The sequence below is a fragment of the Rhizoctonia solani genome, chromosome 1 (assembly GCF_016906535.1).
Source record: "Rhizoctonia solani chromosome 1, complete sequence".
Taxonomy (NCBI): domain Eukaryota; kingdom Fungi; phylum Basidiomycota; class Agaricomycetes; order Cantharellales; family Ceratobasidiaceae; genus Rhizoctonia; species Rhizoctonia solani.
In genome coordinates, this window is record NC_057370.1 from 235,141 (window position 1) to 250,215 (window position 15,075).

The 15,075-nt window shown below is 45.0% G+C and overlaps 4 protein-coding genes across 4 annotated transcripts; 2 read left to right on the forward strand and 2 right to left on the reverse strand.

Moving 5' to 3' along the window:
- Window positions 1-834: 834 nt before the first annotated feature.
- RhiXN_03581 (Retrotransposable element Tf2 protein) lies at window positions 835-3,870 on the reverse strand (the record flags this gene model as incomplete). Its single annotated transcript, XM_043323398.1, has 2 exons — window positions 835-1,956; window positions 2,002-3,870. The coding sequence occupies 2 exons, from the start codon at window positions 3,868-3,870 to the stop codon at window positions 835-837; spliced, it is 2,991 nt and encodes a 996-aa protein (XP_043175817.1).
- Window positions 3,871-4,273: 403 nt separating this feature from the next.
- RhiXN_03582 (Retrotransposon gag protein) lies at window positions 4,274-5,684 on the reverse strand (the record flags this gene model as incomplete). Its single annotated transcript, XM_043323399.1, has 3 exons — window positions 4,274-4,618; window positions 4,654-5,088; window positions 5,154-5,684. 3 exons carry the CDS (start codon window positions 5,682-5,684, stop codon window positions 4,274-4,276), a joined length of 1,311 nt encoding a protein of 436 aa, XP_043175818.1.
- Window positions 5,685-5,726: 42 nt separating this feature from the next.
- RhiXN_03583 (Retrotransposable element Tf2 protein) lies at window positions 5,727-9,227 on the forward strand (the record flags this gene model as incomplete). The annotated part of the gene is made up of 3 exons (XM_043323400.1): window positions 5,727-5,780; window positions 7,321-8,261; window positions 8,336-9,227. 3 exons carry the CDS (start codon window positions 5,727-5,729, stop codon window positions 9,225-9,227), a joined length of 1,887 nt encoding a protein of 628 aa, XP_043175819.1.
- A 57-nt stretch (window positions 9,228-9,284) lies between these two features.
- On the forward strand, window positions 9,285-11,695 carry RhiXN_03584 (Retrotransposable element Tf2 protein; the record flags this gene model as incomplete). The annotated part of the gene is made up of 3 exons (XM_043323401.1): window positions 9,285-9,974; window positions 10,002-11,557; window positions 11,623-11,695. The coding sequence occupies 3 exons, from the start codon at window positions 9,285-9,287 to the stop codon at window positions 11,693-11,695; spliced, it is 2,319 nt and encodes a 772-aa protein (XP_043175820.1).
- Between the last annotated feature and the right edge of the window lie 3,380 nt (window positions 11,696-15,075).

The following is a 15,075-nucleotide window of genomic DNA, read 5'->3' on the forward strand; positions in this document are numbered from 1 at the left end:
CATTAGAATCGCACGATTTTTCTATTATTTTTAGTATTTTTTACGGACTCAATATCTTTTGTTTTTTGATCACGTGATCTCGGCGCTTATTATGCTGAGATGCCGCGCCGAGATGCCGTGCCAAGGGTGCTTAGGAGAAATCCACGCTTCTGCGCAGCCCGCAGCACACTTCTCATTTCACACCTGTACTTCTTTTCTCACGTGCACAGACCATGTAAATAGTGCACCCTCTTCTATATATACAGCAGGGAAATTGCTTGGAAACCCCAAGTCAATTTTACCTTGTCTCTTACTCATTAGAGAAGGTATCCAGCCAGCTAAGTAGCCGGCCCCTAAATAGTTCACAGACGCTTGCCACCCCCTTTACCTACCACATGTCATGACTCAGCTCGGACCTATGGTTCAAGGGGGCTTAAAGTCCATGGCACTATCACCAATGGACTATGAGACAGGTAGAGGGGCAACAAGGGCCCAGGGGTTATGGATAAGGGTAGAGAGGCAACGAGGGCCTAGGGTTATGATTCTTAAGTAATGTGCACTTAGCCAACTAGGGGCTTGGGCAAGGGATAGGTAAGAGTTGAGGTGAATTGACAAAGAGGTCAAGTCTTGCTGTTTAGCGGCGACCTGACCTGGTTTAAATACATGAGAAGAGCCACATCAAAAACAACAATACAAAACAGTGAGTCATTTCCAATTTCACATCATATATCAAATATGTCACGTGATCTTGATGAGTCATAAATATATACCAAAAAAGGAAACTATCTCAAAAAAAAGGTAGAAAGTAGTAAAAAATCATGTCATGCCAATGAAGGTCATGACATTACCCCCTCTTCAAGCTCCAACTGCATCAGGGTGTTCCATGTGGAATTCTTTTATGGCTTCCTGAGCGTTACCCACATTATCCACTGGTTCCCATGAGTTGCTTCCTTTGTCGTATCCCTTCCACTTGACTAAATACCAGAGTTTCTTTGAATTGCCACGCCCTTTCCATTTGCTGTCCACAATTCTTTCAACTTCATATTCTTCCTCACCTTCTTCTGTAATAATAGGTGCAGGTTGAGGAGGGTCGCGTCCATGAGGGTCAGGATGGAATTTTGTTAGAAGATTAATGTGAAAGACTGGATGTATGCGCATGGTATGGGGTAGTTGTAGTTTATATGCATGCAATCCAATTTTTTCCACTACCAGGTAAGGTCCTAGCTTTTTATGGCTAAGTTTGATGGATGGTCTATTGGTGGATATATTTTGGTGGCTCAACCAGACCTTGTCCCCTACTTGGATTCCTTCTTCTTTCCTATGCCTTTGATCGTAGAAGTATTTCATTTGTTCTTGCGCTAATGACAGTGCTGCCTTAACCTCATCATAGCCTTTTTCCAAAAACTCTGCATGTTTGTCTGCATTTGGGGTAGATTTGTCTGATTTCTGACCCACAGAGAATCGGGGGTTTAGTCCATAACATATCTGGAATGGAGATTTACCCGTGGAGGATTGTTTGAGATTGTTGAGCGCAAACTTGGCTAACGGCAGTAGGGATACCCAGTCTGATTGGCGGTGGTTTCCAAACATTTGGATGAAAATTTCGGCCTCCCGTTGTATTCGTTCTGTCTGTCCATCTGTTTGCGGATGGTAGGCTGTAGAATATGTGGGTTTAATGTCCAGCCTTTTATATAGGTGACGAATGAACTTGGCGTTGAACGTAGGGCCTCTGTCTGAAACCGTACTTCTGGGAAGACCGTGTAATTTCCATATATATGTGATAAAGAGATTGGCAATATCAATAGCCGACGCCGTGGACTGAGTGGGAATGAAGTGAACCATTTTTGAGAATCGGTCAATGACAGTGAGGATGGCGTCAAAACCTTCTGAGATTGGTAGTCCTACAATCATGTTGTAGGCAATGTCTTCCCAAGGGTGTTTGGGAATCTGTAATGGCTTTAACAGTCCTACTGGTACCTGATTGGTTGGTTTTGATCAAATACAGGTTTCACAGTGGCTGACATAGGAGTTGACAAACTTTTTCATGGATGGCCAATAGTAATTCCTTGAGACAAGTTCCAAAGTTCTGGCTTGTCCCGGATGTCCCGCAGCTAATGCGTCGTGCCTAGATTCCAAGATAAGGTTTCTAATAGTATTGTCCTTAGGTACAAAGATTTTCCCTTGATGCCATAGTAATCCTTCCTTTAGTTCCCAATCTGTGACCTTTTCCTTGCCCTGAAGTTTGTGTAGGATTTCTTTCAGACGGTTATCCTCATAAATGGCTTCGCCAATTAGATCATTGATTTCCTGATCCGGAGTGATTGATGCAATGAAAAGTTCCGGTTTCAGGAGAACATGGTTCTCTACCCCTCCTTCAAGGGGCACTAAATTGTAGCGTTGCGAGAGGATATCAGCTTTTTTATTCTGCGCTCCGGGCCTGTAAATGATCTGGAAATTGTAATCAACTAGGAAATTGGCCCATCTAATTTGCCGTTTATTTAAAGATTGAGATGTGGAAAAGTACTCCAAGTTCTTATGATCCGTTAGAACTTGGACCAGCAATTCAGATCCTTCTAACAAATGGCGCCATTCTTTAAATGCCCTAATGACCGCCAACAATTCCTTGTCAAAGATATTGTAATTTTTTTCGGCAGGGGATAAGGATTTGGACAGATAGGCTACTGGAGCCAATTTCCCTTCAGAGTTGCGTTGGGATAGTATTGCTCCAGTGGCATAATCCGATGCGTCGCATTCCACATAAAATTGTCTTGTGGTGTCAGGTTGTAAAAGCAAGGGCGCTGAAGTAAGACATTTTTTAAGGCCGTCAAAAGATTGTTGTTCTGCTGATTCCCATCTCCAATTACTATCTTTCTTGAGCAAATTGTACAGTGGTTGTGCCATATTTCCAAAATTAGGGATAAACCGTCTATAGAAGTTCACAAATCCTAAGAATTCTTGGATGTTTTTGACATTCTTAGGTGTTGACCAATTTAAGGCGTCTGTGACTTTTGATTGATCAACTTCTATACCGAATTCAGATATGATAAACCCTAGATAATCAATTTTCTTGACGTGGAAATGGCATTTCTCAATATTGCAAAAAAGGTCATTATCCTGCAGCCTTTTGAGTACCTCTTGCACATGGGCTTCATGATCTTTTTCATTCAGAGAGAAGACTAGAATATTGTCCAAGTAGATGATGACATAAACGTCCAAGAGATCTCTGAATATTTTGTTCATCATGTCCTGAAAGGCTGCCGGCGCATTTGTCAATCCAAAAGGCATAACCAAGTATTCGAATAATCCATATTTAGTTTTGAAAGCGGTTTTCCATTCATCGCCTTCTTTAATTTGGACTAAGTTGTAGCCTGCCCTAAGATCAAATTTACTAAAGATCTTAGCACCTTGTAGTTTCTCAATAAGGTTTTGTGGCAAGGGCAGGGGGTAAGCGTTCTTCTTGGTCATGCTATTCAACCGTCGATAGTCTACGCACATGCGTAATTTCCTGTTCTTCTTTTTGACAAATAATATTGGAGATGCCATGGGAGATTTGGATGGGCGGATCAGACCTGCTTTAAGCTGTTTTTCAATGGTTTCCCTTAGTTTGGCGTCTTCCTTTGGACCTAGGCTGTAAATGGGGCCGTGTTGGGGTTTTGCGTCAGGGAGTAACTCAATAGCAATGTCATATGGGCGGTGAGGTGGCAGTTTTGAGGATTCTTCTTCTGAAAACACCCTAGAGAATTCCTGGTATGGAAGTGGTATTTCTTCTACTGCCTTGAGTTCTAAGACCGTAGGTACAGATAGACAATTATTGGAACAATAGAAGGAGTTGAAGACGAGTGTATGCTTTTCCCACAAGATTTGGGGATTGTGCTTTTTAAGCCATGACATTCCTAAAACTAATTGATGGTTGCCAATGTTGGAAATATGACACTCTAGTTCTTTGGTATGATTGCCAATAGTACAATTAAAGCGAGTGAAATGGGTAATTTGGCCAGAGTCAATTTCTCGGCCATCTATGACACGTAATTTTTTGGGATTTGATGTTGATAAGCGGGAAGTCGGTAAGTTTCAACTAAAAGAGGGTGTATGAAGCAAGAAGTTGCTCCAGAATCAATCATGGCTTTTCCTTGAAAGGGTTTAGCCAAAAAACTGGATTTTTGGGTTTTAGGAGATTCACACGGATTTGCAGTAAACAACGCATATATTTGAGATGAGTTACATAAAGAGAGTATTTCAAAATCATTGTTTACATAATGCAAATCCGCGAGCATACAGCCAAGTGCCTTACTCCTTAGTCGGCCTTGGCTTTTCCTTTTCCCAACTCTTCCTCATCAGAGACAACTTCAATCCTATTTTCTTCTTTAGGCCTTTCCCAAGACCATTCGACATTAGCCACATGACCAGACATGGGCTTGGAAGGGCAGTTGCGCGCAAAATGTCCTTTTCCGCCGCATACATGGCATGTAAGATTTGCAAAGCTTCTTCCATCAAGATCCATGGGACCTGGACCCTTAGAATTTGAGGCTAAGACAGGGGTGGGAGCAATGATGGATTTGATGGGGGCGGCTGCAGCAGGGTGTTCGTCCTTTTTGAGAGATGGGAATGGAATCATTGTATCTTTGTTTCCCCATTCCACCTAACATTGGGCATATTGCCAGAAGTTGTTTGTACAATTGAAGTAATAGCGCCTTTCTTGGCGCGACGAGTAGTGGGATCAATCATATATACATTATCTCCCACATTTAGACGTGTACAAGTGGGAGTGAGGTTGGGACTGGAAGTGGGGGCGGCAGAGGAAGGGGCACGAATAGTAGGGACCAATGGATTGGATAGGCGAGTGGATTCAATATGGTTTGCAATCTCCTCTGCCTTATCATAAACCTGTTGGGCTGTAGCACAACGCCATTGGAACATTGTGGATAGCATAATGTCCTTGATGTCATTTTTGAGGCCGTCATAGTACTTGTCACGTAAGGTTTCGTCACTGTAGCCCAAGGACACTGAATACTGCTGGAATTCACGAGTGTATTCTTGAACCAAAGTTTTCTGTTGCAGATTATTCCATTTTTGACGGTACTTTTCATCACGGTTTGTGTCCACGTAATGCTTAGTGAATTTGGCCCAGAACACATCAACATTTTCCAAAAGTGGAACCGCCTCCCCCTAAATACCTTCCTTTCCTTATATGGGCAAACCCAATCTTCTGCTGCGCCTTCAAAATACGATGTTATCCACAAGATTTTCTCCTTGTGAGATCTATTGGCTCCTTTTGCTCTTATATAGGCTTGACATGCAATAATGAAATTGAGGGCGTCTTCTTTTTTGCCACTAAACTTATTTGGCTTGGCAAATTTCAAATCGGAATTAGAAGACGTAGGGGCAGGTGGGGGATTGATAGTGGTGGCAGTGCCAGAAGGTGGAGGCGGTGGGGGTGGAACTGTGGAACGAGAGGAGGATTGATGAAGAAGCTGGTCTTGCACAGCCTGGATGGAAGCTGCCGCCCCTTGAATTTGGTTTGAATAAAAAATATGTTGATTGCGCGATTGGTCGCAATGTTCTTCAAGTTCCGCCCTTAGCAACGCTATTTGGTCATGTTGCGCTTCATAGGCGCCTTGTAATTGTGAGAATTCCTTTTTTAAAATAATCATATTCTGGGCAACCATATCAAGCACTTTGCAATCTGACATCTGACTAAAAGACATGGGGGAATATACATGTGGTGGCTCAGCCACAGGAGTAGGAGTATGAGTGCAAGAAGATGGGGCAGACCACCCCGATTGGATTTGGGAGGAAATCAGGTTAGTCTCTCCCATTGCGCCCAAGCCAGGCGTTATCATATGAGACTGCAAAAAACTCATATTCTTTGTAGTAGTGGATTCTCCCTTTTCCGTCTTGGGTGATATCCTGAATGGAGCAATGGAAATTATCTAGCTTGAGTTCTTTTTCAACTAAAAGGCGATCCCTTTCCTCAATAAGGCGTTCCTGCTCTTCAATGGTAAGGGCAAGATCGCGGTTATGTGCTTCAAGGTTGGCAATAAGGTTCCTTTGTTCTTGAAGATCTGTCTCGTAGATATTATTGAGACGCTCTGCAAATGACTTATGATGTTTGATATGGGCTATAGTTTGGACTAGCCCTGGTTCTTTGATGCGAGCAATATGTTCTTCAAGGTTGTTGATGCGACCAACTAAAACGTGGTTGATGTCGCTGATAGTTTTCTCAAGGTAGAGGTAGCAGGTGACAATGGAGTAAGGCCAAAAGATGGCAAAGAGGATAAGGTCTAGAAAGTCAAACACTAGGATGCGTTCCCAATATAGATTGGTACTCGGTCAGATAGATAATCAACGGGTTTATAGTTCAAACTACTAACTGTTTGCCTTCCCACTAGCGTTAAACAATCCTTCTACTAAATCAACAGCTGTGTACAAGCGTGATATTAGTCAGGTTTTTTGTAAGCGGAGGTTCAGCTGACTAACAGCGTATGACTAAAGGTGCGGACACCCTGGTATGCGGACGATTGCTAGCAAGGGGCTATCCCGCAGTCTTACTGCTACTCGTATTCCTGTCTTTGATTATTACACAGGGGCTACAATGCAATAGCTATTCAGACGTTGGTGCTTATCCAAGCGTAGGTCTCGTTTGTTGACAAGAGTACAAGTGAAAAAGACTTGACCTAGTGTCACGACTCAGCTCGGACCTATGGTTCAAGGGGGCTTAAAGTCCGTGGCACTATCACCAATGGACTATGAGACAGGTAGAGGGGCAACAAGGGCCCAGGGGTTATGGATAAGGGTAGAGAGGCAACGAGGGCCTAGGGTTATGATTCTTAAGTAATGTGCACTTAGCCAACTAGGGGCTTGGGCAAGGGATAGGTAAGAGTTGAGGTGAATTGACAAAGAGGTCAAGTCTTGCTGTTTAGCGGCGACCTGACCTGGTTTAAATACATGAGAAGAGCCACATCAAAAACAACAATACAAAACAGTGAGTCATTTCCAATTTCACATCATATATCAAATATGTCACGTGATCTTGATGAGTCATAAATATATACCAAAAAAGGAAACTATCTCAAAAAAAAGGTAGAAAGTAGTAAAAAATCATGTCATGCCAATGAAGGTCATGACACCACACCTCCCAGGCCTCAGGCCCCATTGTTGCTAGTAGTTAGAAGTAGAGTGCCATAGGCGCTATTAGTATAGCCTTAGATAGTTGTCTTACATAAGCCAGTGTAGTAGTACGGCCTTAAGCGCCCGCTCCCATCAGCGTGTACCCACCTTACAGTGGTGTACAACAGTTGGTGGGGCCCCCTTCTGGTCAGAAGCGCCCAAGGTCCTCCCCAGCCTGGCCCAGCCAACCCCAAGAAGAGTTGCTCCCCCGCAAGTCCCATCTCCCCCTCCATCTCCGCGTCTCCAATCCCCAATTGGAACAGCTGCCCCTCCACCTCCGGCTCCAGTCGCGCCTATCCTGCTCCAGTCAAGGTTGACCACCCCAATGCCTACACAGGCAAAATAGGGAGCAAAGCCAAGCAATGGCTGACTTGGATGTTAGCCTGGACCCGCCTCAATTCGCGGATGTTCCCCACCAATCAAGAGGTCCTCTCCTTCCTCTTGATGAACATGAAGGACTCTGCCGGGGCTTGGGCCCACCCACACCTTGACCAGCTTGGATCACACCAAGCCATCATCCAAACCGTTGAGGGGTTCAAACTGGAGTTCTTGGCAGCATTTGGCAACCCTGACGCCACAAGGGCCGCCAAGCGGAAAATCACCACCCTCACCCAGTCCAGCACATGTGCGGACTACATTACAAAGTTCAGGACCCTTGCAATGGAACTGGACTGGAATGACGCGGCCCTTAGAGGCCAGTTTGCCCAAGGCCTCCATTGGGAGGTCAGCCGCCAAATTGCAACATGCAAAACTAGCCCGCGCACCCTCCTCAAGCTGCAGAATGCAGCACTTGTCATTGACAACGCTCTCCGCAAAGAGCAAGCTAGCCACCTGCCAAGGGATAATAAGCCTAGCAGACCATCCAACCCCGCAAGGGGGACAAGTACCGGCCAACCCACAACCGGTTCAAAGAGACTCTCCAATGACCCCAACTTTGTGTCAGAGGAAGAGCGTAACCGCCACTGCGCCACAGGCGCCTGCATCAAATGCGGCAAAATGGGCCACAAGTTTGCAGAATGCTGCACAGGCTGGAAAGCCACCCCTATTGAGGACAAGGGGAAGGCTAAGGAAACTGCCAAAATTGGCAAAGACTCCAAGTACCAATTGGGAAAAGAGTAAGGGTACCTGCTGCCGCGCACAAGGACCCCAAGGACTCTGGGCTTGTTGAAATCTGTAATATATCAAATAGTAACAATAGAATATCCCCACTCTTCACAATTTCAATTAAGCCAGAGGAACAAGCGGAACATTTAGAAGTCCTGATAGACTCAGGCGCCACATCTTCCTTCCTTCACCCCCGCACCACCAAGGCATTATGCCTACCTCTCATAGATCTCTCAACTCCCCAAACCGTTACCATGCTTGATGGGTTGAGCCCCCAGGCTGGAAAAATCTGGAAGAAGGCCAACTTAACCTTCTCCTTTGATGGCAAACGCATGACTGAGACTTTCCTAATCTGCAACACAGGGTCTCATGCTGCTATCTTGGGATTGAAGTGGCTAGATGCCCACAACCCGGAAATTGACTGGAACCAACGCACCCTCTCCTTTCCCCATACTGTGCTGGAACACGTGGCCATTGCCAAAGAGGAAGAAGCTGACAAGGACCCCCTCAAGGGAGTACCCTCCAAGTACCACCAATATGCCAAGGTGTTTGGAGAAGAAGAGTTCAATAAGCTTCCTCCACATAGGCATTACAATATCAGCATTGAGCTCACAGAAGAAGGCCCCTTAAACTCTCCCCTCTATAGTATGACAGATGCCAAATCCGCTACACTTAAGGACTGGCTCAGGGACAAGTTAAAGGCCGGCAAAATCCGCCCAAGCAAATCTTCTATCAGTTCACCCATAATGTTTGTGCCCAAAAAGGATGGTTCCTGCCAATTGGTTGTTGATTACCGCCGCCTTAATAACCAGACAAAGAAGAATGTCTACCCTTTACCCTGCCCCAATGACCTAATGGCCCAGCTCCGCAGTGCCAAGGCTTTTACCAAACTAGACCTGAGGTGGGGTTACAACAATGTCCGTGTCAGAGAAGGTGATGAATGGAAAACAGCTTTCCGCACCAAGTACGGCCTTTAAAAATCCTTGGTCATGACCTTTGGCTTAACCAATGCCCCTGCGGCCTTCCAGCATTTCATGAACAAACTGTTCAAGGATTTGTTAGACGTTTGCGTCATCATCTATCTAGATGACATCCTGATTTACTCAAAGGATAACGCGTCTCACACTCAACATGTCCACAAGGTCTTACGCCGTCTAATGGAGAACCAACTGTTCTGCAAGGCATCAAAATGCACATTCCATGTCACATCCGTGGAGTATTTGGGAATCATTGTGTCAGATAAGGGTTTCAGTCTGGACAAGCTAAAAATCCAGGCTGTACAAGAGTGGCCGGTCCCCACAAAAGTCAAAGAAGTACAATCATTCCTGGGATTTGCCAACTTCCTCCGCCAATTTGTTGCCAACTTCAGCCACCTTGCCAGACCCTTGCACAACCTGGTCAAGAAGGATTCAATTTGGAAATGGGGTACCAGGGAACAGGAAGCCTTCCAAGGTCTGAAGGACGCCATTACAAACGCTCCGGTACTCTGTCACGCAGACCCTGTCAAACCTTATCTCTTGGAAACAGATGCCTCGGGAGCAGCGCTAGGGTCCATACTCAGTCAGCGCCAAGAAGATGGACAGTTACATCCACTAGGTTTCCTGTTGGAATCATTCAAGGGAGCAGAGCTAAACTATGATACGCACAACAAAGAACTACTTGTGATCATCCGTTCCTTTGAATACTGGCGTATCTTCCTGGAGGGCACCAAACACCCAATCACAGTCTTCACGGATCATTGAAATTTGGAGTACTGGAAAGAGTCCCAAACCTTCAACCGCCGCCATGCACAATGGCACTTACTCCTTGCTGGCTATAACTTCCAAATTGTGTACTGCCCAGGCAAACAATCCGGCAAACCAGATGCCCTATCCTGCCAAGCCAACCACGCCAACATCCCCCCTGCCAACCAGACCATGTTGCCAGCACCCGTATTTGCTAATGTTGCCATAGTCATACCCAAGAAGGAACTCCAGCGCCAGATCAAAGCTGCACTGGACCAGGACAAGTCTTTAGAGGAAATACTCCAATTCCTCCAAAACAAATCCAAGGCTCCTCCATCCATCAAACGGGCCTTCAAGGATTACAAAATGGAAGCAGGACTATTGTTCTACCAAGGGCGCATTGTGGTACCCAACATGGGCACCCTAAGGACGGATTTGCTCCAAATTTTCCATGATAGCCCCTTGGCAGGGCATCCAGGGAGGCAACGCACATTGGAACTGGTATCAAGAGATTATTACTGGCCCGGGATCCGTGCTGACACCTACTGGCACGTGGACTCCTGCAAGACATGCCAGCAAATAAGGAAGCCCAAGTACGCGTCTATACTGCCACAGCCACTAGAACTACCCACCAGACCATGGCAGCATGTGTCCTACAACATGATTGTGGATTTACCAAGGGACAGGGGTCATGACTCAATTCTGGTCATCATTGATAGTTTCACCAAGTATGGGATATTTGTCAAATGTTCCAAGAAGTTAAAAGCACCCAAACTGGCGGAACTATTCCTGGAACATGTGTGGAAACAGCATGGAATGCCGGAGAAAACAGTCTCAGACAGAGGACGGGTCTTCAACAACAAATTCCTGAAGGCGCTGTACAAACGCCTGGGTATAGACCCTCACTTCTCCTTGGCATACCACCCCCAGAGCAACAGCCAAACAGAGCAGGTTAACCCATCAATAGAACATTTCCTTAGGGCATATTCCAGGGTTAACCAAAGAGACTGGACCAGATGGCTCCCCATGGCAGAGTTTGCATACAACAATGCTGTACACAGCAGCACGGGCAAAACTCCTTTCAAGGCCTTGTATGGATGGGAACCTACCTTAACCCCGTCCAATGTGCCAACGGACGTCCCGGAAGCAGATGATCTTGCCCAGACAATGGAGGCACAGTGGAAAGAAGTAGAATTGGCACTTTGGCAATCCAAGCAACAAATGACGGCCGGGGAGAGCAGGAGCCCAACAAAATTCAAGATCAGAGAGGAAGTTTGGCTAGACGCCAAAAATGTTAACCTCAAAACCCTGAGTCCCAAGCTAATGGAACAACGCCTGGGGCCATTCAAAGTTGTTGAGAAGATCTCCAACCGGGCTTACCGCCTAGAGCTCCCGCCAACCATGCAAATTCACAACATCTTCTATGTAGGACTCCTATCTAAAGTCAAAAGGGACAAGAAGCGTGCCTTCAAAAGCCACCCTCCACCAGTCACTGTGGACGGAGAAGAAGAGTACAAGGTGGAAGGGATCACCAACGCCAAAGAAAGGAACGGGAAATGGTTTTTCCAAGTCAAATGGAAGGGGTACGGATCCAAGGAGAACACATGGGAACCCCAAGAAAACTTAAAAAACGCCAAAAAATTTTTAGAAAAGTACAAAAAGACATGAAAAAGAAGGCCCTTGGCGCTGCCAAGGCCCTTAGAGGGGGGGCAGTGTTGTAGACACACTCAATACCAGGGAATTTATTCCCATTTTCTCGGATTTAAACAAAGGCAAACAAACAATATTTTCAATCACGTGACTTTGGCGCTTATATCATACGCTAAGCGCCAAGCCATGTCCCCAAACCGTGCTTAATCAGCATACGTAGCCACCTCCACCTATGACATCATCATGACGCGTCAGTGACACATATGCATGAGTAAGGCCGACTGCAGAATGGGGTTCTTATTGGATTAGGTATTTGATTTGTTGTATTTGTAATTAGCTCTCTTGTAGAATATATAAGGAGGCCAACCAACCATGGTAACACCCAGGTCAATTACCTCTTGTTGCATCACACATTGTACAAGGGCCTTACAGCCCAGCAAATCACTTAGTTACATGCCTTAAGCATTGTCCTCACTGTACATACATAGCTTGTTGCCGCTGTTATGGATATGACATTTCTTCTTTAATCTGTACTTATTTTATTAATTACACTAGTAATCTCACAGTAAACAAATGAGATAAAGATGCAAACTAAGGTTTTCAAGGTCCCTCTATCCAATAGTGACCTTTACAAAACCTACAAACCTCAGGAATACCCTTAATATGCGATGCCTTTTGCATATATGCTGTTTTCTCACTCATTTAAATATATATCAATTCAGCTGAGTAGATAAACAGTAACAAGTAATATTTCTCTTGTTTGTAGTATTTATTATTCAAGATTCTATCTTGTGGCTACACACAGAAATATTCAGGGTCCCCCCTGTTGCATAGACAAGTGCTCCGGCGCTTAATCAGCGCTTAAGCGCCGACGCACTAAATGCGCCTTTTCTCCATCACCCGGGCATCCCACACTGCCGAATCACTTGCGCTTAGGTGCGCATGTACGTGCGCTCCAGAACGCTGGGTCAAACTCCCAAAACGGACAACATTTGGCTGAGTTATGCCCCATTTACTGTAAGTACCCAAGGCAGAGGTATCCTACCTTTGGGACTGTTTACTCCAAGGATGAAACACTTAGCCTTGGGACATCTAAGGACCCACACAGGTAAATAATGCCTTGGGGCAAATATTAGGATCTGTTGTTTGTTTACTATGTACCAAAGTATTGGCTCCCTCAAGTGTTTCAGTTGCCACATGTACCTCCTGTACCCCTTCTTGGTATCAATCATGTATATACTTGTTTGTGCGCCTTCTCAGGGTATAAAAGGACCCTGTGAAGACGCTTCTAATGCATCCATTTATCCACTCTTATATATTGACATATACACACAAGCCTTTAACAGCTTATCTGCGCATTTACTTTAGTGATTGACTCACTGTAAATAGCATAGGAGGTTATTTGGCGCACTAAGACCATAGGCCAGTCCCAACAGATACAGGGTAACCTATTAGTGTGCTTACTGCGACCCTGTGCCCCTTGACTGTCACAGTTGTTGAGTTCAACATTGAGTATAGTGCAACAATACTGTAAGGATTGTTGTGATTGAGTGATAGTGTTTCAATCCACCATAACCCCTATATTGTAGATATCTTTACCTACAATATCTCATAAATCCTAGATATATTTTAGGTAAACCCCATAAGTCTTTAGTCTTACTTAAGCATATATAAGTCCTATACTTATTAGGCAAATCCTATAAATCCTGTACATTAGTCAGGTAACCCTCTTACTTAAGGTACTATCCCAGAAACCTTAAGTATACATACCCTTGGTCACTTAGGCTTAAGTAACATTAGTCTAAGGTACTATATGTCATAAACAGAGGAAAATAGAACTAGCCGGAATTGAACCAGCTTGACCACTAAGCCATAGAGCCCTATTATTCCTCTGCTGACAACCCATGATTACACCTGCTACCCCCCAAATTTGGGCTTGGGCCAGCATGCAACCACTTGTACTGGTCATGTGACCGTGTCCAGGACACTGCCCCCCTTTTTTGGGTGGGCGGCGCCCCTGTGAAAAGTTTTTCCCGTGGTGGGAATAGAACTGGTGTCCTTCCAAGTTCTACCAAGTGTCATAAACAGAGGAAAATAGAACTAGCCGGAATTGAACCAGCTTGACCACTAAGCCATAGAGCCCTATTATTCCTCTGCTGACAACCCATGATTACACCTGCTACCCCCCAAATTTGGGCTTGGGCCAGCATGCAACCACTTGTACTGGTCATGTGACCGTGTCCAGGACACTATACATAACCAACCACCTGCACTTCATAGTTGTTAGACTATTTGTTAGGAGTTGTTATTCCTGATAATCTAGCCTATATTGTGCATATATTCTGTGCATATATTCTGATTCTTAATACTAGTTCTTAGTTATTCTCATATACATTTTGTATATAGTAATTCTTTCTTACTCCTGTACTTACACAACTCTTAACAGCCGCCTTACAGTGCGTGACCAATGTAGTTAGTTAGTTTGTTGTTGTAGGGTACTCCACCACCGCCTTAAGCAGTTCTACTGTATTAGTCACACGGCCACAAGCGCCTGCGCCCTTGACGTCCATACAGACGTCTAGGACAGTGGGGTTACTGTCAAAAACCCATGTGTCCCCTGGTCAGCCATTCCCGGAATGCCCCCCTCCTGAAACAATAGAAGGGGAAGAACAGTACAAAGTAGAATGGATTCTGGACTCAAAAAGACAGCAGGGAAAATGGTTCTACCTTATAAAGTGGAAAGGTTACAGCCCAGAAGACAACTCATGGGAACTGGAAGAACTGTTAGAACACAGCCAGGAAGAGATAAGCCAATTCAATAAATCACAACTGAAAAAGGCTTGTGACTCTGCCAAGAGCCTTTGTGTTGTACACCACTGTAAGGTGGGTACTTGCTAGTGGGAGCAGGCACTTGTGGCTGTACTACTACACTGACTTATGTAATCTAACTACTTTAAGGCTATCTACTGTCTATCCTAAGTTGCTTAGGGCAACTGCAAACTAACTACTGTTGATGCAGAGGGGCCAGAGGCCTAGAGGTGTGGTAGGTAAAGTAAGGGGGGTAAGTGGCTTCTGACTACTGAGGGCTGGCTACTTAGCTGGCTGGGTACCTTCTCTAATGGGCAAGAGACAAGGTAAAATCAACTTGGTGTTCCCAAGCAATTTCCCTGCTGTATATATAGACAAGGGCGCACTATCTACATGGTCTGTGCGTGTGAGAAAGGAAGGACATAATGAAAATAAGAAGCGTGCTGCAGGCTGCAGAGAAGTGTGGATTCTTCCTAAGCGCCCTTGGCATGGCATCTTGGCATTTTAAGCGCTGAGATCACATGATTTAAAAAGTAAAGATAAAGAGTCCGTAAAACATACTAAAAATAATAGAAAAACTGTGCAAATCCAATGGTATATGTTAGGGGGTTGTAACACTTTAAGGGGGGGCAATGTTACAACC